This window comes from Corythoichthys intestinalis, chromosome 9, assembly GCF_030265065.1.
Source record: "Corythoichthys intestinalis isolate RoL2023-P3 chromosome 9, ASM3026506v1, whole genome shotgun sequence".
Lineage (NCBI taxonomy): Eukaryota > Metazoa > Chordata > Actinopteri > Syngnathiformes > Syngnathidae > Corythoichthys > Corythoichthys intestinalis.
The window spans coordinates 6,985,604-7,010,522 of NC_080403.1; the positions used below are offsets into that span (position 1 = coordinate 6,985,604).

Genomic DNA, 24,919 nt, shown 5'->3' on the forward strand with positions numbered 1-24,919 from the left:
AGCTAACGTCCGCATCCAGTATTCAGTGGCAGTTCTCATAGCCCCATCACACTGTTTGTGTCTAATACATGCATCGCTTGTGAGTTATATTCCTCCTTTGTTTATATTCATGAGCATTAGATAGTTATTGATGATGTGTATTTGAATTTGTTCACATATATGGTGAAATGCAGTTACATTGTTAGATGCTTGTGAGCTAATTGGCTAGTGCTACTGCTCAAATGGACACGTGTGTGTACATTTTATGTTATTTTGTGATTAATGCAAGTTATTGACACATTGCCTTGTTATTTTCAGTTTTACAAAAATACAAGAAACGTGCTCCTGTCAAAAAGAGATGACTTCAGTAAAGCCCATGCAACTTTGCCACACCGTCTGATTTCTTTTTGGAACTTATGTTCGCTATCTGTCAATTTGTGTACTCACACACATTGAGGACAGAATAGGGATACTAGTTTATTTTTTGATTGAAAATTTTACAAATTTTATTAAAACAAAAACATTAAGAGGCGTCTTAATATAACATTTCTATAACTTGTACTAATATTCATCTTTTAAGAACTACAAGTCTTTCTATCCATGGATCACTTTAACAGAATGTTAATAATGTTAATGCCATCTTGTTGATTTATTGTTATAATAGACAAATACAGTCCTTATGTACCGTATGTTGAATGTATATATCCATCTTGTCTTATCTTTCCATTCCAACAATTTACAGAAAAATATGGCATATTTTATAGATGGTTTGAATTGCGATTAATTACGATTAATTAATTTTTAAGCTGTAATTAACTCGATTAAAAATTGTAATCGTGTGACAGCCCTAATTAAAACGCCTCTTAATGTTTTCGTGTCCATTTGAGCAGTAGCACTAGCCAATTAGCTCACAAGCATCTAACAATGTAACTGCATTTCACCATATATGTGAACAAATTCAAATACACATCATCAATAACTATCTAATGCTCATGAATATAAACAAAGGAGGAATATAACTCACAAGCGATGCATGTATTAGACACAAACAGTGTGATGGGGCTATGAGAACTGCCACTGAATACTGGATGCGGACGTTAGCTGGTCTGAATAGCACTGTCTATTAGTGTGAGTTCGCGTCGACATATAATCACGTCAGAAAAGCGCGCCGAAACCCAAATAATCAGCTGCACTGAATCGCCAGCAGAGGGCGACATTACGCCACATAACATATGCAAGTCACACCCAAGCGCCAGCAGAGGGCGGAAAAACTCCATAAAACACAATTAACAAGTTGGCCTTTCACTGTACTGACATTTAAATCTGTCTGAGCGGGCCGAGTGCGTTAATTGCGTCAAATATTTTAACGTGATTAATTTAAAAAAATAATTAACGCCCGTTAACGCGATAATTTTGACAGCCCTAATATATATATATATATATATATATATATATATATGTGTGTGTGTGTGTGTGTGTGCGTGCGTGTGTGTGTACACACACAGAATCTTAGGAATTGTACCAAGTACAATTTGGCTATCCAAAATTCAGTTATATACACTGTTGATCAATTTTGATTTCCATATGTTCAGTTACTTGCTCAAAACATCCCATTTTTATATATATTTTTTTATTCCAACTTTGCTACAATGTTCACATGAAAATATTGTCGACGTTTTAATTTGCCAGTAAAATTAACTCCTGCTGTGTAGCCTACCAGTTCTGATCTTTTTGCATTTATATTCATCTTTTTAATAGTATATTCTTCCATATTTTTAAAACTCATTTCTTATCATCCTTTTTATTTTCACTTTAATTTATTCATTGATCTTTAATTTTGGCATCTTTGATCCTTCATTAAGGGTTGCATCATACAGATGATAAATATGTTGACAATTACTGTAATACTATTGTAAATGCATCAAACAATTTGATGGAAACAATAGATTGTCATACAGAAACTGGATTGTGTTAAACACTTAAAAAAACAACAGCAAAAACAAATGGTACTTGATACAGTAAAGTGCCTTCAGCCAACCAGCCTGGGTGCACAATTTGTACGATAATGTCTTGAATTTTGAAAGACTGAGTTGATTATTATAAACTACCCAAGTGCTGAGTACAGTGGCATAGAAATGTGGCTCCACATACAACATGTCCTCTCACCAAGCTATCAGGAGTTTCAGTAAATCATGCTGTCAATGGCATAGTGTAAACAAGTACATTTACATGAATTTTACTCAGAATGCCAACCAAGTGCTAAACAGTGTCTATTTTGCTGTGTAAAGCTATAAAATGATCACACACTTGGTGAAAAAAAAAATCATTACTGTATCATACGTTATTATGCAAGCGACAAAACAAGGGGATAATTGGTGAAAAACCTAAAAAAAAAAAAAACGAGTTTCTTCCTAGTCCTTGTTCGCTCTCCGACAATTTGAACGGTAACAAGTTGTCACATCTCGGAAACCCGGGTATAATGATAAATTCCCAGTTCTCCAGGAGAAAATACGACTTGAGAGGGCGTTCACATGCAGTTTTAGACCCATAACAATTTACGGCTAGTACAAGTAAAAGCTGGCATGAGAGGCAACATTTGCCACGTTTACATGGAGCCAAATATTCCAATTACAATCGGAATATTTCTTCAAACCGAATAAATGTGTTCCATATACACACCTCATTCGGAATGAACAGGCCCAAACCGAATGGAATTTCATTCCGATTCACAGGGGTGGAATATTCCTTTTCCCAAACCGATTAGAAGTAAAATTATATCATGTAAACAGGGAAGCGGAATGGTGTCTGGTTGCGTTCTTTCTGCGCATGATCCGTACTGATGTGGTGACGTCACTTGGTGACGTAAGTAACGTCACTTGCAACATGGCTTCCAAGCACACGCACAGCGCACCCACACAACTTTTTAAATGAACGGCGTATCATTCTGAAGTTTTGTTTCCACTCGAAAAGTTAAAACAGCAGCTGATCTGACGATCGATCTCCATGTTTTGCGATGTGACGCTTTGTTTTGATTAATCTGCGCATGTCAGATGGCAGTTGTCAAACGTCCTTTCGGAATAAAGGCAGTCACATGTAAACGCTGGATCGGAATAGATGAAGTGACATGTAGACAGCTGATGTGAAATTTCCATTCGGAATGATTTGAATCGGTATGAATAAAAGTCAGCATGTAAACGTGGCTAATGTGTCCTACAGTAAAGCTGTCACAGTATGCTCCCCAACCCCCCAAAACATGTTAAGCTTATTGTTGGTTCCGGTCAACTTCATAGACGTCATGTGCTCAATATATTTTAGTAAGGTAAACATTATTAGGCATTTATATACTTGAGAAAATACGGTACATTTGTGCTTAATTTACCACAATAATTGAAAGTACTTGTCGTTAAATAGTTTGTAATAGCAAGTTTATTTTAATAGTACCAATAAGCCAAAACACTTGTATTGCAGCAAAATTAATCCACAGAGTAAAAAAATTCATATGCACAAACAACTAATAAGCATATTACTGATACTAATAAATATAAAATTGATTAGGAACTGCTATAAAATATTGCTTCTACGATCTGTTTTTTTTTTCCAAGTTTGATATTAAGGGGTGAGAGAGGTGTGGTTACAAGTGGTGCGAGTCCTTCACATCACAAATTGTACGCTTGACAAATGCTCAGCGAGTCCCTCAGCATCAGGTCACGCAGGCGCCACAACGCATCTGTCATTGTGGTGTGGGCTCCTTTGCTCTTAAGCCAGTGAGCCGGCAGTCGACTCTCTTGCTCTTTGGTCATGTGAGCGTCTCGCCTTTGAGCTGTTGGGGAAATTGAATAAATTTGGGATAGAAGTGATTAATTCTGGATTTACACTGCATGACTCCAGTGACACAATAGGGATATGGTTGATGGTAGTATAAACAAGCTGCTATATGGGGTAAATGCAGCTTTCATTCGAACCTTTCAGTGTCTGTTCCCATTTGCTGACCGTGCTGGAGTCTGAGTTCAAGCCCTCGATATATTTAAGGTAGGCCTCCGAGTGTAGCAACCTCTGAGTCTTCGGCGGTGGAGCTACAAACATTGGAGGAGTCTGGGCAGCCCCTGGGTAAGGTGGAGGTGCATGCTGTCCTGGACTGAACATTCCTGGCTGAAATTGAAGAAAAATGTCCTTTTTTTTACTGGCAGACGTCAAAATATAACTGAATTCATGTTGGACCGATACTATTACTGTGAGTGTTCAAGTGTGAAATGGCGCCGATGGGACAACTTAACTGCCCTCACGCAATGAATGATTTATCCATGTATCCATTCACTAAATACCAAATACATTACTACTTTGCATGTGTATGAATGTGAGTACTGAATAGTGAAGCAACAGCTGCCATTTATACATATGGCCCCTGCCACCTCCAAAAATGACCCCCCCCCCCCCAAGCAACATCACAGTTTTGTGGCATCTTTCCATTAAAAATTAAATGCATGACAACATTAACTATACTGTCAGTGTGTCATATTATGTAGCATCTTAAATTTGGGGAAAAACTGACACACAATAATGTGGTACCTTGACTAAGATGAGTTTATAATTTGTTACATGGCCAAAGTCAATTCACTTGTGTATCAAGCAAATTTTTCCACATTGAAAATATTTAATGGGGATGAGTTTCTTAAAGAGACAGAGTCCCAGTTATATGTTTATACTAAGTTGCATGATGCATGATATGACATGCACTACTTTTGCGCACACTAGGCCCCTTTCACACTAATATACAGCTTTCACTAATCAACTCTAGATTAAATTGTTCCTTGAATGTGCTTTAGAATGAGGGTGAACAGTAGCCTGGTACTCCAGACTCACCGCTGTTCCAGCTATTGAGTCTGGCCACCATTAAGCGGATAAAATTTCCAGGGCGGAGCAAGCCACAGCAAACAGACAGCGGAGTGGACCAATCAGCGACTGGCTGGACGAGGGACTTGCGCGCGGTAGTAAACATACGAGGAGAGCGGAATTTATTCAACATGGCTAGCGCGAGACAGACTGTTGTCAATGACGTGTGTCGATGCGTTTTTGGTCATTTAAAACTGATTTTACCGTGGATTGGAACATATTCTCGGCTCTCCTGTTCGCCATCTGTGTTGTTGTGGAGACGACTTCCGACGCGGAAGAGTGACGTTGCTCGTTAAGAACACGTCACGCAAATAAACGAATCTGATTTGTCGATTGATTTTGTACTTGCTCGAGAGGCCGTTAATGGGCTGGGTCCCAGACTATTCTCTCATTGTTTGAAAAACGCAGGGAGAACAGTCTGGCCGTGCTAGGCAAGGTGAACAGCTCTTACAGGCTATTTTTTTTCTGGCTCACCTGCTGCATGAAACTTCCCGGAGCAGGATTTCCAGACATACCATTCACAGCAGCCCCCATCATGCCTAAAAAGAAAACAAATCACTTGCCATTTAATAACTACAATGATACTTTTCAATAAAACCAAAGATTTTAGTGTTGTTGAGTGAATTCAGATGAATGTTAGTAGTAGTTGGATAACAGTGTTATCACATGCATCAGGAGTGTGATTCTAGATCATGTATGTAAATACACACTGAGAGGCTACTGCATAGCAGAGGCAGTACAGCTCCACCAAGTTGCATGGTGAGTTGATCAATTGGTGATGAGTGACCAGGTGCAGCTCCCACAGTAAGCCCTTACCATGATGAACCATGCCCGGGTATCCAGGCATACCACCTGGCTGAAGATGGTGAGGATGGAGGTGGGCCCCCCCTGCTTGGTAAGGTGACAATGGGGCCACACTCAACAAACCCTCATGGGGGCCCTGCATGGGCATGTAAGGTGGCCCGTAAGCTCCCATCATGCCTTGGGGAAAGAGGGCGAGGAGAGGATGACAACATATTCATGCATATGTAACATGCAGCTGACTATGATATGACATGCACTGCTTTTGCCCACACTAGGCCCCTTTCACACTAAGGCTTTACATTGTGAATACTGTGCATATCCATAGCTCTAGAACTTGAATTAATCAAGCAAACAATTGAGCATTTAATTATTCATCATAATAATCTCCATTCTAAAACAAATTTTGATAGAAAGCATATATTGTTAAAAACTCAATGAACCAAAACGTATACTACTAGTATACAAGATTGTTGCCATTTAAAGTAAATGATGGATAAAACGGGAGCTTGAGTATAGAACAATTAGTAGCTCTGCTGTCATAGGCTTATTTATATTCATTGATAAGAGTTTCATTAAACAGTAAATTCTTATAAGCAATACTCAATGTACTAAGTACCATATTTTTCTGACTATGTATGTACTACTTTGTATCAAATTTTACATTAGTTCTTTATCCTTCAACATTGCAAATAATGTTTAATTAATTATTGAAGCGCGTCTTAAAGTCCGCAAAATCCAGTATCAAAATTTACCCAACTGACGAGGCCATCAGTATTTGGAAAAATATTAGGTTTGTGATATAAACATGAAATCATCATCGGTCTCCTACTGGGAAAAAATAAGTTGCGTGTGAAAGGGACTGTCGGAATAAATGAGTGTTAGCAGGCAAAACAACAATAGAAGACTTGTGGTAAAATGGTTATTCATGCAATGTTATGGTCATGCAGTTTCAAACAAAAAGCTAGCGATAATAAAGGTGATAAGCATAAACCTCAACAACAAAAAGCTTCTGCATGGTAGCCTTTTTTTTTAAGGTGATAAGCATAAACCTCAACAACAAAAAGCTTCTGCATGGTAGCCTTTTTTTTTGTTGTTAAAAGGTATTTGAAATAGTCCTGTCTCGTTTCCCTGCTGCCAAGTAGTCAAACACTCGTGCTGTGTCTGAGCGGGGTTACCTGACATAGGTGTCATGGTCTGGTTTATCATGCCCATAGTGCTAGGTGAAGGCACGACCCCCATCAGTGACCCTAGGGGGGTACCTGATCTTGGGGACGCTTGCTTCAGGGCTGGCCTCTCCCGTTCCTGTTGCTCCACGATTTTAGCTGCCCGTTCTGCACCGAAAGGAAAGTTCTCAGATCTCTAATCAGGAGCTTCCTCAAACTCCTGCAGTTTCCTACCTTCATAGTCAGCTTTCTTGACGGCTTCGAGGTTCCTCCACTCCGTGCCCACCAGACGACTCAGTTCACCAAAAGAAAAGTCTGGGTGTCGAGCCTTGATGACAGCCCGCATCTCACTGCTGAATAGGATGTAGCCACTCATGTTGATTTTCCTCTTGGCACCTTCCTTCTTGGACAAGCCTTTAATCTTTGGTGTGGACTGTAATTTAAAGACAAAAAAGTGGAGGTCTCAGTAGTTTTGTGCGCCAGTATCCTGTGAGGGGGTTTTCTTAAGTCCGTAAACTTATACCTGAGAAGGTGTGTAAGGCATGCTGTCCATATCGCTGTTAAGAGATGTTTGCATCTGAGGCATAGAAGGTGTCTCTATACCCTCGTCGTCATCGTCCATGTCGTCCATGTCATCATCGCCATCTTCTACATCTGCTAACTTAACTTCAAGCTCATCTATCTTCTTATCCAAAAAGGGAGATGCTTCTTTCTGTGGAACTATCAATTTTCTGCAGAGGGCACAAAAATATTTAGCCTTGTGGCGATTATGCTTTACCAAAGTGCTTTGTATACTTAAACTCACCTGAAATAATAGACCTCATCCTCCACCACTTTGGAAGAGTATGAAAAGCGCTTCAGCCCCTTGAACTTTTTCACCTGTTTTTCAGTCTCTATGTAGCGGCTCTCGCAAAGAAGATTATCCTCCTCTGAGACCTCGGTAGGTCTACATGACACGTAATCCTTGAATGAAGAAACCATGCATTTGCCTAAGAAAAGAAACAATAACGGAAACCAAAAAAATGAGTTTAAAAATGGACACATTACTGACATATCGGCTTTGTTCCTAATGACATTACCTATGACGCACGTCATGGGCAAAGTCTCCTCTAAGTGGCTCAGAAAAACCTCTCTCTTGTAGAACATCTTTGTCGGCTCGTGCGCGGTTTCCTCCGGATGAATGAAAATGGGCCCAAAGAAGAAAGTAGTTCCATTCTGCACCCAAAGCTTCTCCAACCTACATCCCAATCAAAGGCATAGCTGTGTTCTGATTTATTTGCTCATTAGTCATTATGCCATGCGAACAGTATCAATATCTCCGCCAGTTGGTGAAAGGCGGAGATATGTATTCGTTTCTGTTTGTATGTTTATGTTAAGATAATAACTCAAGAACGAACAAAGGGGTCATCAAACTTGCAGGATATGTTAATGATAATAATGTTAATTCTAGATATAAGACATCGTACAGTTAAAAAAAAAAAAAAAAAAAAAGAAGCCAAACAACATGAATAAAACAGATTAAAACAATTACAATTTCAAATTATGAAATGGTGATCACATTTTGGGGTAATGAAGTCAAAGGTCATAGAGATCAGAATTTTTTTTCTCATGATAATTAGGTTTATCCTATCAAGTTAATACAAATTTGCAGCTAGGTGATATGCTGAGAAGAGAAAGGGTCAAAGATAACTGGTCAGAAATATAGTGATGCCTCGAACTTGGCTTCTTATGGCAGCGGTCTGCTCTCTCAAGGTGATCCTTTAGTTTTCGATTGCTTTAAATCAGACCCAGACACCTTGTTCATTTGTGGATATATATGGGATATAAATCCCACTAGAGTCCAGTATGGACATTCACGTCACACTCATTTAGCCTATGTCACCCAAAGGTAACACACGTCTACTGTAAGCCTGAACGACATATCATTCAAAGAGTCAAAACGCCAGTTTTTTCCTCAATATCATTCGGCCACTGAATGTTTGACAAAGGCTGATGTAGTCAAAAATAGCTGGTGGTGAAAAGAAAATGCTTTAGAAAAGATAAATATGGAGGAAGAGGGGGAGTTTGTGGGCTCCAGAATAGCACATGAGTCAATTGAAGCATTTAAGTCTTAAAAAATTGCCATAATTCTTTAAACCGACGAGCTCTGTGTGACACCTCAAATGAGTCCATTGATATTAGAAGGTGGATTTGTAACGTTATGTGAACAGTTGCATAAAAAAATTGATTAAACAAAAATCTGAATTCAGCATCATGCCCTGCAGTGTGAATGTAGCTAAAGTGAGCAAAGGCCGATAATGATGACAGAACAAAATTGAAAAAAACAAATACATTGTAGTGATGCACGATAATACATTTTTTCAACCGATAACGATAACCGATAATTTCCTCCTCATTCCAACCAATAACCGATAATGTCAAGCCGATAATTCTATTAAAAGATTTATGTAAAATTTTAAAGTATACACAAAAGAAATTATTACTGTGCAAAAATATAATTTATTGCTCTTTTTTTCAACATAAAATATGAACAAGTATTCAATTCCAACATCTAAATAATGACAGATTGTCTGACATTGTGTAATGGTAAACCTTTGGCAACAATTACTTACAGAGTAAATACCTAAATTGCACAAAAATGTCTTTAAAACTAAGCCATTCCTAACATATATAACATTAATACACTGCAAAACACACCTCCTTAAAACTAGTCAGTTTTATAAGTGTAAATCTATTAGAAATAAGTGAAATTATCTGCCAGCGCTTTAAGTGTATTTCTCTCAGATTTCTTGGAAGTAAAATAGCTAGCTGAAAATAATCTTAACAGCCTTATTTTAAGCAATACATTATTATACTTAATCCTAAAAAAAAAACACAAAAAAACTTTTTGAATAATATTTGTGGCTACAGATTGTTATTGTTATTTCATTACAACAGGAATGTGCATATTTAAATTGATAAGTGTTAATAAGTGCCAATAAGTTTTGATTATCTACTGTGACTGCAATTGAGCAGACAAATAAGTTAAAATAATTTGAAAAGTGATTGCTAATGTTATATGCTTTATTGCGCACTGTGAAAATAATTAACTCGAAGAGCGAGATGTCATTCTGCAGCGCTTTGTTTACTTTTGCGGCACTCACGACATGTGCTTTACAGCAGCTAAACTGATACACGGCAGTACTATAGTGACGGGATCTGTCGTTCACTTGAGTGAACGAATCCATTCCGGTTCGTTCAGTAAAAAGATTCGTTCAAACGAATCGTTCAACGAATCGTTCGCCCCCCTCATCTCCCTCCCCGCCCAAATGAATCGTTCGGTTAGTGAACGGGAAGTGACGTTGCCGAACGAATCACCAAAGACCGCTTCGCAGTATAACTGAACGGGAAGTGACATTGCTTGGTCCCTCCCTCTCTTGCACATTGACCACTCGTCGTAGTTTCAGAAATGAGTGACAGGCGATATCATTCTGCTTTCACAGACAGCCTCGTCTCCCTCCCGCTGCTGCAAAAGCGAGGGAGAACTTCCGCGTCGTCTGTCCTAGTTCTATGGGCTCAAAGTCATGGCTCGTGCTTGCATTTCGATTTAGGACACGGTTAAACATTTTCCTTTTGAGGGGGAAGTGGGGGTTTGGGGTCGGGGGCGCACGGACTTTCTTTAGCATGATCTTGCTCACATATACAATGCTGCTGCAGTGCTGCTACCAGCCAACGCGGCATGCTTGCTGTCACGAAAATAAAAATAAATCGAAAGTTTAATTTCTAAATATGGAACGACCAACACATCATATTTACCTCTCGCTCTGTTGTATTTTTGTTTTTTATTATTAAGATGATCGTATTGAATTTTTGCACTGGTATTAATAAATAAAATAATCCGGTCAGCTCCCTTGTCGTCCCCGCATCTCAGACCGTCAAATGCTGACGAGAAATAATTGTTTGCTCTTTATGATGTCGCCTTTCTACTCTCATTAGTCTGTTAAGAAAAATGTAGACATATTGCGACATCTCCCGTGTCCGCGCGCTTTGTTTTTGGGCGCTTGAGTAGCACATGATGGACGGATTGACATAATTTGTCAAACCAACCAACACCCTCTGACACGAAAAAAAAATAAAACACTTGGAAAAAATTGACATGTATATACAGTTTCATTGCAATTCAGTATTATGGTGATCATACTAAATATTCTTTTTTTTTTCTGTGCACATATGAGGTAAATATCGCTGCCATGAAGCCTCCATATAGTGACAGTTCTCTGCCCGCTTCACTGCCGTCACGCGACCGCAGCTCAGCTTTTGCTTGCCTCGTAGCTACGCATGTTTTAAATTACTGTAAATTTGATAGTATATAGTCATAGGTACAGTCCCGAGTCTGTTGAGAAAAGTAGAACACTAAACCATGCTCGCTAGATTTGTGTGGTGTTTTTGTCTGTTTGAGCAGCATTTGATAGGCTCCACGTTAACAAATATGTGACAAAGTCATTTCCTTTCATTTTATGACTCGTACACCGCATAGTCATTACTGGAAAGTCAAGTTAGCAGCAAGCTAGGTCAGGAACCGGAGGACCGAATCACTGAACGGGAAGTGACAAAACTCAGTCTTTCCCCCCCTGCCTGCACGCTGGCTGCTTATTGGCCACACGTGGAAATGAGTGACAGACGCCTTGATTCTGTTTCCGCTCCCTCCCCTGCCCGCGATGAAGCTGGCGTCTGATTGGTCGTGTGCGATGTCAGAAGACGCTGCCGCTTGCTCAACGCCCTCCCACGCAGCGAACAAGCGCCACCAACTTCATAGAACGAATCAGTGCAGATGGTGATTAGTTCGGTCTCGTTCACCCAAACAATTCGTTCAAAAAGAACGAATCATTCGCGACCGATACAACACTACAGTACTATTTGGATGGAGTTGGAGCTCGCATCTCCGTGCGTGTTATTTTGTGCCCGAGTTTTGTTAAGCCGAAAATAAAGGCAGCGTTACAAAGTCTTCTGACCGCTCGTCATTTTACATACTGAACGCATTATTGACTGGCTGACTTCGTTTTCTCCATGTTTAAATTATCATCTAACCACTGTGCCGTCATGATAAGCTTGCTTACTGGACATGACTTTTCCAAATATCCGTGGTGAAAATGTGATTGTCATGTTTTTCATGAAGAATGATGGTCGTAGGGCTTTGGCTCTCGGGTCATTTCGGTAAAAAAAAAAATTAAAAAATCCGTGTCTCGTCTCGGCGGCTACGTTCGTACCGGATAATCCGCCCGCACCGGCCTGTTCGCCGCGGCGTAATCGGGGCCTGGCTCTGCTCGCACGCCGTGGGGGAACGCTCGAGAAACCGGGGTGTTCGCCGGAGGTCCTGAAGCCGGGGAACCGAGGCAGCGGCGGCCTCCCGGACCGGCCAGAGCAGCGGGCTCCGTCGGAAGACGGCTACTTGCAGACTATCGGTCTCCAGTCGTGCCGGTGTTTAGCCTTAGATGCGAGTTTACCACCCACCTTGGGCTGCTTTCCCAAACAACCCGACTCTGTATTGTCACAAGCCTGCTAGTTCAGCTTGTGTTTACAATAGCTTTAGCATTCGTTCCAAAAATCTTTGTGATGCAGTTTTAAATGAATGCTGGGTTAGTGGTTTTGAATGAAGACGCTTTCTTTCGGCCTCGTGGAACTTCTACGGTACATGTTTCGCAGATGGCGAGAGTGTCGTTTTTTTTAGTAACGGCCGCCATAATATTCAACTATTTCTTGTAGTGTAACGCCGCCTCCTCAACCCCTCCTCCCTCAGGGGCTTCAGAGAGGAGAGGGGTTGAGGAGGTGGCGTGCTGAATTCTTCGGTTGCGCACATTTGGAGGCTAAATCAAGTATATAATTATCGGATTCCATTATCGGTTGAATTTTTTTATTATCTGGATTATCTGTGTGACGTCATAATTGCCATTATCGGCCGATAATTATCGGCGACCGATATTATCGTGTATCTTTAATACATTGTTTTTACCTGGCAACACGAGGCTTGGACAGGCCATGTGACTGGATGTAAACGCAATCGCCTACTTTGAACCACATGTCTTTGTAGCGCAATTGTTCGTAGTGTTGGCATCCAGGATCTGCACCGCTCACCTCCATGGAGACTTCCTCCCTTTCCTAAAACATAAAATATGCACACCCATGATAGAATTTCTTGATGACGTCATACCTCAGTTTTCTTTTAGAACCCATTGTGGATCGAGAGCCAAAACGTTTGTCTACTATTAGCTAACACATGTTAAGAACCAGGAAATTGAAAGCTCACCTTGTCTATGAAACTGCTGCTGTCTACAAACGAGATTTTCTCGAGTTTCTCCAGGTCAGGCTTGGCAAACATTGATGCAAAGCGGACAACGGGCAGGGGCACCTCTCGAGGGATGAATCTGACAGGACTCTGAGGCACGGCCCAGATTTTGATTTTCTTAAACAGCTTGCACCGGGCAGTGTATCTGGATTCGCAAACGTACACATCCTCGGCTTTGTAGCCCTCCGGTTGAAGTTTGAAATAATCCTACAACATGTGTCATACTAAAGTAATGAGCGGCTTTAACAGAAATAAAAAATACTTATCTTGGCGTTTTTCCGCTTACCTTGACAAACATTACCACACATTTGCCCAGGACTTGACGGAAGGACACTCTGTTGTAGTAGTCGCTCTTGAAGACCTCATTTTCCAGGAACTTGCGAGTTGCCATGTGGAAGGTTTCTCTTGGTCTGTAAAACCAGCAGCCATAGAGCCACTTCTCCCCTACATACACACAAACAACAAAGAAATGGACGGGGGATAAAATGTTCACGCCTATGACCTGAGAGCAAAATATCCAAACTATTTCAGAATTTTTCCCACTATTAATTAGAGATGTCCCGATCCGATATCTGGATCGGATCGGACGTCGATATGGTCAAAAAAATGCGTATCGGATCGGCCGACACGGAAAAATTCCGATCTAGACTTCCGATCCAGTTTTTTTTTTTTTTGAAGGTCCAGTCCGGGTTTTCCAGTGCACCGACTTACATAATCCATTCAAGTTTTTGCTTCGGTTTCTCTAAAATCCGGTCCGCATTTTACGCACACCTTCAACACACTACATTACCATCTCCAAATTGACTGAGAGACTATCGGTAAAAATGTCAGCTGTGTGGAATTATTTCACTTTAAAGGACGACAAAGACGAAGAGGCAGAGTGCAACATATGCCACAATAAAGTCAAGCGTGGTGGTAAAGCTGTAAGAAGTGTTAATACAACCAAACTAATCAAGCATTTATCGAAATATCACCACAAACAATACAAGGAGTATATAAGGAGTATAAGGAGAAAACCGAAGACAGAAAGAAAGGTCATACGCAACGAACACTGGCAGAAACATTTGCTATGCGTGACAAACTGGCACTTGACAGTCCCAAAGCCCAGGGAAGAGTCATTGCCGAAGGAATCATTCTGGATGACGAGCCATTATCTCTCGTGAGTAAAGTGGGATTTAGACGCATCGGGCAGACTTTTTTCAAAAAATATATATTGATATATTTATACTAAAACGATGTATTTATGTATGTACTTTTCCAGCGTTATTTCGCTGTGTAAATGCATTTATAATGATAAAAATATGTAGAGTATTTCAACATTGAGAAAACTTGCATTTTTTTTCTGCCAACTCGAGGAGATTAAAATAAATGTCAAATCCACTATCCACCTGTTAGAACACACATGCAAATATAAAATATATAAATGTGTATTGAATATCCATCTTACAGTCTTGTTTAACTGGGAGAATTTGTTACAAAAGACAGGCTATAATTTGTTATCATTATGCATATATGCACTGGCGTCACCAAACGTGATCACACAAAAACGTAACCACGCATCGCTCCTGAGTCTTCACAAATAAAGCATAGAATTTTGTTTTTTTCAGGCTCGTGCCTACAAATAAAACATAACATTTTGGGTTTTTTCGGGCTGGGCAAGCAAATCAAAGGGAGTGTGTAATAGTTAATAGTTTGAGGTTGTTTGTGTGTTTTGCTTTTTTAAGACAGTTTACAATATTATTAGCATGTTTTACTGTTTGAATATGTCATTTCTGTTTGTTATTTATAATGTTTTGTGTTTATCATTTAATAAACAGGTCAGTTTCTTGTTACCAACCATTATGTGTTATTCCAACTCACCTAATTCAGCTGGCAAGTTGTTATCAAGATTACTAAAACCCTTTTCAACATGAGTCTGACAACTAAGTAAGGAGGCTAAATAACTTTAAACTTTAATACATGCTCAGAGAGGCCGGTATCGGCCAGTATCGGTATCGGATCGGAAGTGCAAAACAATATCGGTATTGGATCGGAAGTGCAAAAACCTGGATCGGGACATCCCTACTATTAATGTGAAGAACAAGCTATGCAAAACGATTACAGTAAATTCTTTGAATGTGGATGTGTTCCGAAATAACAGCTCACAATCAAACTGATGTTAAATACATTGGCTTTAGTACATATCTGCCACAAGGGGTCCCCAAACAACAACAAGTAAATACGGTACATGCTCCTGTCTTTTTTATGGTCTACTTGGGTTCCTTAATTTGTCTGGCAAAGATAAGTATTTCTGGCAAAGCAGTTAGTTGAGTAACCTTTGTCATCCTCCCAAAGGCGCTCAATCAAGATGATGTGAGGTTTCAGGTTAGCCTCGGATGGCTGCACATAGACATACTCCCCCACTTGGTAGGTATTGTGCTCAAAGGTGCATTGTTGCCGGTAATCGAGATCTGTATGCGACTCGGGCCGCCATATTTCATCTGGCATGTTCTTCACTTTTGAACCTTTTGTGGAAAGAAAATGAAGATGACAATTGATCGCTGCGTTATTATTGTCAATATGTTTAAGGTCTTGCATACTTTTGCTTGGCTCGTCCTCCTTATCCTTATCCTCTTCAATTTCTTTGGGTATTTTCTCTCTCTTTTCCTGCTCCACATCATTGTGCAGTTGTTTCAAAGTGTAGTTGAGCGCGGTTGTTAGTAGAATCTCTCCATTCTTACACAACTCATCCCGGATCTTGATAAAAAACTGCTGCAGTTCCACTGCGTCATCGAAAACTTCAGAGTCAGTTCTGGAAAGGCAAAAAGGTAGTGAGTAAATAAGCCTACTAGAATTACTACTGTATACCAAAATGTTGTCATTAGTTATAACCCTTTCAAGAGGAATTATAGTGGACCCATTTAGAAAATCAGTATTTAATTAGATGAAGATAAAGTAATAGTTAGACTAGAAGATGCAACTTTTTCCCCAGCGGCTTACACCTATTAGATTTTTTCACATCTGATTTATTTTCTATTAGCCATCATAATTATGTTTCAAGTTCATGACGTTTGTAGACAAGCTCCACGTAGAAGCGTTTGTCAAATCAGGACACAATAACAGATTTGGATCAGTATTGGTAGTTTAAGCTACATTACTTAAATGCACATTACTGACATTTGGCTTATAAATAAATGCATCTGATGTCGGATTTTTTTTCTCTTGTGAGAGTGTGCCTTACGTATATACACAAACCTGTACAGTTGAACCAAATTCAAGGTAGATTCACATATCTAGATTCCACTATGAATGAGGCACAGTTTGTAGCAAACATGCTTTCAAATTGTTTGGCCTCAATATCAGCTTTCAAATATTTTCTGGCCAAAAATACATAGTTTAGGAAAATTCACGTACCTGTGCAGCCTCCTGGCCTTCTGCAGAACTTCAAAAACATGCTCCTGGAAGACATCCAGTCTCCTGTAGCGTCCACGCTCCACATTTACTCGAATAATATCAAAGTTAAGCGGAGGTTTTTCTGGGCTTTCTGGATCCAACGCTGGGATTTCAGCCAGAGAATCGCTGTAGCATCGACCCTCGTCATCCTGGTGGCCCAGCACTGACACAAGAAGGTTTCTTATCATTTCACGCACAAGAGTTCCCACAGGAGGGGTGCCAGAATCCTCTCCTCCCTCCTGCTGTTTGCGTGTTTCCAGGAGAACCCGATGCAGCACGAGGGCATCCCGATAGATAAGCGATTCTGGCTCATTGTACATGCAAGCGTTGTTGAACATTACAGTGAAGTCCTCTGCAAGAGCCTCAACATCCTGGTAGCGTCCCGCTGCCATGTGGCTGCGCAGCCGCTCCATGTCGATAGGCCGCTTGATAGTGGCGTAGTAGTCAGGCAGTTCGGAGCGAGACGGAAGACGAAGGAAGATTGTGCTCAGGCGGCGGCCACGACGGTCAGTGAAGTTCCGCACAGCGTCATAGAGTTCATTTAACTTTTGCTGCAGTGGAGTGAGGTATTTAGTCTTCTTTGGAGAGACACCACTCTTTCCTGAAAATACAAATTATATGTACCGTAATTTTTGCACTATAAGGCGCAGCTGACAATAAGACCACCCCCCACCAAATTTGACAATAAAACCAACATTTGTTCATTGATATGCCGCACTGTACTAGAAGCCGCAGCTGTCCTCACTGCGTTATGGGATATTTGCACCAAAAGATATTAACTGGTAACACTTTATTTGACAGCGGCATTGTACGACTGTCATTACACCAAATGAACCACCATGAAGCTTTGAACCAACTGGCTGCAAAGGTTCTTTGCTTCAAGAAGCTTCATTTGGCCATCACTGCTCCCTTAAGGTCGAGTTATACTTCTGCGTCAGACCTGCGCCGTCAAGGAAGACCCGAGTTACGACCCTGCGCCGTAGCCTGACGCGCGCCTCTCGAATTTTCTAACCTTCACGCCGCGTAGACGCGTATGACGTGGCAGAAACGGACTGTGATTGGTCCACTCAGACTGTTGTTTCCGGTTTAGCGCGAAATTACCGCCATTGTAGAATAGAATCAAACATTATTTTCTACACGCAAATATGGACCAAGCCGACGGGAGTATCATCAAAGAGCAAGTCTCGTCAAGACATTATTGTGATTGCCAAATGGCAAGGTCGGCGATTGAGGAAAAAAAAACAAAAAAAGGAAGAACCAACGAGATGTGTGTGTTCGGAATCGAGTGGCCACACGAAGCGGTGACCCAGTCGGCCAAAAACTGCCAATTTTTTTATCACTTTATGTCGTATTTTTGGTTGGTGCACTTCATCATTTATTGTGTACATATGTTTGCTGTGAGTCTGTGACTTATTTACGTGTCACACTTCAAGTATATGAAGAATAAAGCACAGATTTGGTGTCAAGAGTTGTTTTGATCTTTAATTTTCAATAACAGTTCACACACGATACATCATTACTGATTGAGAGTGCCTCGGTGCTTTTTATGATAACGTTAAAATCAAGGCTCCCAACGCAGTTTGGGAAGTTCCATAGACGCCAGAAATCTGCTATGGCTTCCCACTGGCTGGTTGTAGGACACGGCAAACAAATCGGGCTAGAGGGCTTTGCAGACCTTGAACGCAGAGCTCGACGCCAGTTTGAAGCTAGCTGCCACAGCTAGCTCTCTCCACCCGAGTCTAAAACTCTCTGTGCGGCATCAAAAGTCGGCCAGACCGCCTCGAAACAGTCTTCTGCGTCGCCTGCCCCTCTACATTTGTATGTTCAATATTTATTCAGTGTTGATGAGCAGAATATTTACTTTCAAGAGTTCCATCTTGCATTGTTTATTTTTTCTCCGACTAACGGAAGTCAACAAGCATGCCCCAAAACCGTACAAACATAACGCCACACCCCTCTAGTGGCTTGGCGGTGAATTACAGAGCAACGCGTTCCCTCACCGCAGAACTATCGAATGTCGAATGACGCCGTAGTCGCTGCGCTGTCACCGCAACGCGGGAGTATAACTCAGGCTTTAGGGGACACAGTCAACCTTTGCTGCCGTCTGCTGTCAATACTATTTATCCAACATGCCTCCAAGTAATCATTGCAGCACTACACATGTTAAAAAAAAAAAAACAATCAAAATTCATGTTCTGTGCTAATTGTTTAATTGTTTCTTCAGCTACTGTTCCAATTGTTTAATTAATTGCCAGTTATGGTATTTGGTAACACTTTATTTGACAATGGTGCCAAAAGACTGTCATTAGACAATCATAGCTATGACATGACACAGTCATGAGCATTAATAAATGCTTAGAACAGAAGTCATTTAGTGTTATGCAGCAAATTATCTCACTTTTGAAGGGATGGAAAAGATTCGAGCTTGACACAAATGGAGTAAGTGACATAATTTGCCGGATGACACCTAATGACATCTGTCATAAGCGTTCAGTAATGCCCATGATAGTGTCATGTCATAATTATGACGGTCTTATGATGTAGATGTCAAATAAAGTGTTACCTATTAACCCAAATAAATCAACAAATAAGCCGCACCGGACTATAGACCCTACTCACATGACGTCACAACCACGCTTCTGCGCCATATTGTCCGTCAACTCGTCGTGTTGACGCATTACCGCTACGTAAATTCCTCCTATTATGCCGTGTTTTTCTGCTCGTTAACATTAATAATCAAAATGGTTAAGGCGTGTGTGGTGGTTGGTTGCAATAACAGAGAAGATAGACGGAGAGACTTGAAGTTCTACCGTATTCCGAGAGACCCGGAGAGGAGAGCGAGATGGACGGCTGCAATTCGACGAGAAAACTGGGCTCCAAACGATTACCACGGATTATGTAGTAGTCATTTTATATCTGGTAAGATGCATTTAATATATATTTAGAGGGTTTTGGGCTGACAACCACAGTTAAGATCACTGCGAGGCTAATCGCCGACAACATACAGTTTCAAATTCAAGATGCTTATTTCTTCCACCATCATTACATTTTGAATAATATTTAGCTGGTACCAAGTGAAAGAAGCTGGCCTCGTCTACGGATCATCAGTTAAACAGGTGTGTCCAAACCTTTTGCAAAGGGGACCAGATTTGGTGTGGTAAAAATGCGGGGGGCTACCTTGGCTGATTTACATAGAACAATATATTTATACAAATTTTAGCAAGCCCTTCTGTGTGTCACATTTGCTTTATTATTTTTTTTAATTCATACTTTCAACAGTCTCGTCTTTGTGGCATTCTCCTTCGACACTCGGGCTCTTGCGAAATACTGCTGCTGTGAAATTAAACTAGCTTCAAGTTGCTATAATTTCTCGCTGCTTATCTTCCCTGTAATGTTGTTGTACATGTCAGTGTGTCTTGTTCGGTAATATCATTATCGCGTCACATCGAACTCTTTGAAAACAGCGACTGTCTCTTTGCAAATGAGGCAGACACAGTTGTTGCGTGTTTTATTGAAGAAATAGTCCAATATTCACCTATCCTTGAAGCGTCGGCCATCGCAGTCAACTTTTTTTTTTTATTGATTGTCGCCATTTAAGAAAATTGAAAGTAAAGGGTCACACGGGGTAATGTTGCTTAGAGTGCTGCTCAAAGTTTTTCAAACTTTCATGAGAATAGGCTGATTTTGTGTGGATAAGATAGTTGTAGATATCAGGGTAGCAGATGTCAGGCAGAGAGGGCGAAGACAGCGGGTCGAAAAATATCGATTTAGGCATCAAATATGGATCTGGCGAAAGGATAGACTGAAGCTTTTCCACGCCTTTTATGCAACGCATCCAATGAGTTTACAGCGTCTGAAAGCACCGGGGCTTCCATGAATTGCACTATAAATTGCACGACAAATTGATACCATTGAGAATACGGATAAACAATGACGGACAATATGGCTGCCGGATACAGCGACACGTCATTCTGTGACGTTGTTGAGTAGGGTCTATAAGCCGCAGGATTCAAAATGAAGGGAAAAAGAAGCGGCTTATAGTTCGAAAATTACGGTACACAGACAAATTAGACATGTTGCGCCAGACCATTCAACAGGAAGAGCCTTAAGAGGGGGAACCCCCAATTTACCAGATGTAAAGGTTTTAAAGGAAAGCCCAAACTTCATGTCACTGCATAAATAAATAGAGGACCAGATAAGAGAAAATTGCTATTCATTTTATGTCATTTTCAGGAAAGTAACTTCTGGATATTTATTGTTATCATATGTAAGCCCAAATCGCACAACTCTACCCAAGCTGATGAAAAGACATTATCTTAGGTTTTCTGCATTTCTGGATTAAAAATAAAATAAACAAAAACCATACTGAGTTTCAATTTGGGAGACCCCACATCTTCCTCTTCAGGTGGCTGCCCCAACTCCTTGCGCTTATCTTTGAGGATCTTTTCCAGGACGTCAGCATCATTGTATACCTGCAGTTGACAGACAAATGGAGTATTTATTCACAGCAAATATGACATGAATATTGATCTCTTTATATTTTAGTCTGCTGTGCTTTAAATGCCCTACCTGAGATCCTTCCTCATTATAATGTCGGGCGTTACGGAACATCAACTTCATGTCATCCATCAGTGCGTCCTCTGTAGCGTAGCGTTCAGTGCGAACATTGTGCTCAATGGTTTTTAGGTCCATAGGTTCGAGAATAACCTTATAATAGTCAGGGTAGTCCTTCTTGGAAGGTTTGACCATAAAGAGTTCGCACAGGCGACGACTGCTGCCAACCTCCCTGGCGTCTGTCACAGCGGCGTACAGGGCTTTCATTCGACTCTTTTTGATATTTTTCTTGATGCTTCAAAAAGAAAGCAAGGGAATCAAATAAGAAAATACCAATACATACTAGAGATAGACCCATTATCGGCAGGGCCGATTATCAGGGACGACATTTGGAAATTTGACGTATATCGGAATCGATCTTTTTTTAATCCGATGGGGCGATATGAAAAAATATTTAAAACTGGGTTATTTTGGCTCTCTCCAGCAGTAGTATTTACCAGTCCTCTGATTGGTTAAATAGTAATGGTATGTATTTATATTAGCTGGAGTAACCTACTCTCAAAATGACTAAGTTGACTACAAATACATATTGAGCCTTCATAATAAATGTTTATTTCCCTACAGTGCATCCTATAGAGAACGACGCACCACGTGACTACTCTGCTGTACGATGCCACCTCAAGTTTAACTTCATTACATTATCAATGAATTAGAAGAATCTTTATGTCATTGTTTATCCTCCTACAGAAATCATATTACAACAGAAAATACATATTTCCCTAACCCATCTTTTTCCGTTTTTGAAAAAGCTCCCGGGAGCCACTAGGGCATCACTAAAGAGCCGCACGTGGCTCTAAAGCTGCAGGTTGCCGACCACCAACCAGGGGCAATGTGGGATTTAGTATGTTGCTCAAGGATACGTAGATAAGGTCATCAGGGCGGAGAATCGAACCCACAACCTCTGGGTTGGGGAATGACTACTTTACCAATGAACCACATCACCCCGTTATTAGCTATTACTCTCTATTTGTGTGATTCAATAAACATACTTCAGGCATTTCATTGAACTTCAGTGTTTGCATTATTCAATTTTTTTACTTCAATTTTTACACTTTTACTGCAAATGGATATCAGCTCCAAACATTGGTTATCAGCCCTTCGGACAACTAACAATTGGTATCGGTCGATCTTTAATACATACCAAATATTGAACAAAAGTGGAAAAGAGAAAAAAATATGGATACCATTTTCTCTTGGCGCTTCCTGCATCAGATGACAGCAGACTGTCGCCATCCTCATCATCTCTTCTCAGAAGTTCCCGCTTTTTTGCCTGAAAAAGAAGGCACAACTCTAGGCTATTATAATCTTGTACAAAACAAAATGAGCACCAAATAAGATTAAATGAATTATCACCTGCAAAATTTGTTGAAGTCTAAGGGCCCTTTTATAAATACTTGAGTTGGGCATGTTGTATCGCTTGGCATTTTCAAACATCAAATTGAGGTCGGCATCCATTTGTTCGACATTTTCATATTCGCCATTTTTCATCTTTGCCCTAGAATTGAGGGAGAATATGCCACTCAAGAACTAACAAATGAAATTAAAAAAACTGTACTTAATTGCGCGCTGTTCATGACATGTGAATGTCAATAAAAATGTATTTACAATCGCTACCTGATTTGCTGCAGACACATGGTCTGCTTTATCTGCTGGTAATAGTCTGGATATTCCCTGCGAGATGGCAGACTCTGGAAAGGTTCAGAAAACAGCTGGCCCTGGCTGTTCCTTGCGCCTCGCACGGCCTCATAAAGCTGGAAAATGGGGTTGCTCATCTCCATGCTAGAACTTTGACTCTCAGCCTCAGACTCCCCTTCATCGTAGCACACAGAGCCTGTGAAATATTTTTTGAAAAAAATTTTTTTTTTTTTTTTTTTTTTTTTTTTAAGACTTTTAACAAATGGTGCTGGCCAATGGCGCTTACCGGAAAGCACAGGGTCGTCCTCACTCTCTGAGCCATACTGAAGAGCTATGTTGACGCCAGAAAGTCGATCACCTTGACCAGATCTGCGATTTCTTAGCAATAGAGAATAAAAAATTGACCACAAATTATATGAAAATTAAGTCATACACCTTAAAGGAAAAGTGAATAGACTTTATATCAAATTGATTGAATGCTAAGTGATTTGATATTCCAAGGCACTATGCATGTTAATTTTGTGCATTTTTGGTTTCAGTAGCATGCCCACTTCCTGATTTTCTTTTGCATGTTTGTCACATCTAAGTGTTTCTTATCATAAAACAAAATTAAATTCAAAGACAAATAAATTCAAAATACAGTTTAAGAATGAAGATGTTTAAAATAATTTGCAATGAGTCCGTTCCGGCACTTTGAAGTAATTCAACCATATTTGCAAAATTCGTTGTAATTCAGCCGCGTTGCAGGGTTTAGAGCATGAATTTCCTTTAAGGTCATGCAACAGTACTGTGATCACAATAATAGCATTTTTGACTTGATATTTAATATTTATACTCAATAAAGTTCTTAATACCATTTTGTATAGTAGATTAAAAAAGGGTTTTTTTGCACATTGTGTTATATTTACCATTTATTATGATCATCATCATTCAGCCATCTCAATTACCATTACTAATAAGAGTACAGTAGTGCGAAATCAAATTTCCTCCGTGACAACAAATTTTAGCCCGAGCCTTTTGACCTAAACTGAATGAAACTGAGACCTGCAGTTTTTTGGATGTTGTGCTGTATGACCTCTTGGATGAATCGTCACTGCATTTGTTTTGGGTATGTTTGGAAGCTCGACCCCTTCTTGGAAGGTTTACAATCAACACTGTTCTGTTTTCGTATTTGATAGACAATGGCTCTCACTGTGGTTCGCTACACTGCCTTCAGGAAAGGTGATCTAACTTTTTATTTTCCACACAAAATTATCTAAATTATCTAAATTTTTTTCGTCAATCGTTCCTACCATTCTTTAGATTTTGGCACGATGTACACTCGTATAGGTTTGAGATTTCTTGATTGACAACAGATGATGTAGTATCAAACCTGTGTGTGGCTAGATAAACTGAAGTCGGGTATGATAAAACAGTTACATTGTAAGTAATAACAAGGTGGAACAATTTTTTCACAAACGGTTTCGAGGATTCAATTTCTATTCTCCCTCAGTTAACAATATTAGCTTTCATAAAAAAAAAAAAAAATAAAAAAAAAAAAAATAAAAAAAAAACCATGCATTTCATGTTTACTTATTTTGTCCTTGACTAATGCCACATTTGTTTGATGTTGAGAAACATTTAAGTGTGTCAAACATGGAACAAAAACTTTTTCACCTTTCTGAATTAGCGCAATTTGATGTATTTTTTTAAAAATTATTATTATTTTGATTTATTACACAATTATCTGTCTTACACAATTATCTGTCTTATTGCACAGAAGCGCAACTACCTGATGCGAAGACTTGTTTTAGTTGGCTCGGCGTGTTCCAGTTCAGTCTTCTTCTGGATGAACACTTTCTTGATGGTGTTTGCGTCCTACAAAATGACACAGCAAATTGTTAAAGAAAAGCGGAATTTTATTTGCCCAAAGTATAATTACTGTTTTTTTTTTTTCTTCTAACTGTAAGGCACACCATACTATTAACCACACCCACCAAATTTCACAAGAAAACTTTGTCCCCATCTTTAAGCCAGAGACATTGTGTTATGGAATATTTCCAAAACAAAACAAAAAAACCATTCAGTTTATTAGCCTGTA

General features: G+C 40.0%; 1 protein-coding gene across 3 annotated transcripts in view; it reads right to left on the bottom strand.

Moving 5' to 3' along the window:
* Positions 1–1,659: 1,659 nt before the first annotated feature.
* pbrm1l (polybromo 1, like) overlaps positions 1,660–24,919 on the bottom strand; it is a 37,119-nt gene continuing 13,859 nt past the window's right edge. Inside the window, exons 9-30 of one of the 3 annotated variants that reach the window (XM_057845963.1) lie at positions 24,611–24,696; positions 23,126–23,208; positions 22,819–23,035; positions 22,558–22,699; positions 22,389–22,474; positions 21,160–21,439; positions 20,957–21,062; positions 16,552–17,191; positions 15,738–15,949; positions 15,474–15,662; positions 13,445–13,602; positions 13,120–13,365; positions 12,826–12,971; positions 7,916–8,073; positions 7,642–7,825; positions 7,360–7,567; positions 7,071–7,269; positions 6,849–7,004; positions 5,686–5,850; positions 5,344–5,408; positions 3,942–4,128; positions 1,660–3,799 (exon numbers count right to left, since the gene is read on the bottom strand). In XM_057845963.1, the coding sequence (XP_057701946.1) occupies positions 3,636–3,799; positions 3,942–4,128; positions 5,344–5,408; positions 5,686–5,850; positions 6,849–7,004; positions 7,071–7,269; positions 7,360–7,567; positions 7,642–7,825; positions 7,916–8,073; positions 12,826–12,971; positions 13,120–13,365; positions 13,445–13,602; positions 15,474–15,662; positions 15,738–15,949; positions 16,552–17,191; positions 20,957–21,062; positions 21,160–21,439; positions 22,389–22,474; positions 22,558–22,699; positions 22,819–23,035; positions 23,126–23,208; positions 24,611–24,696 (4,077 nt within the window). In that variant the 3' untranslated portion in view covers positions 1,660–3,635. Of the gene's footprint in view, positions 3,800–3,941; positions 4,129–5,343; positions 5,409–5,685; positions 5,851–6,848; positions 7,005–7,070; positions 7,270–7,359; positions 7,568–7,641; positions 7,826–7,915; positions 8,074–12,825; positions 12,972–13,119; positions 13,366–13,444; positions 13,603–15,473; positions 15,663–15,737; positions 15,950–16,551; positions 17,192–20,956; positions 21,063–21,159; positions 21,440–22,388; positions 22,475–22,557; positions 22,700–22,818; positions 23,036–23,125; positions 23,218–24,610; positions 24,697–24,919 lie in introns of all 3 variants that reach the window. The other 2 variants (XM_057845962.1, XM_057845964.1) reach the window with 2 other exon arrangements.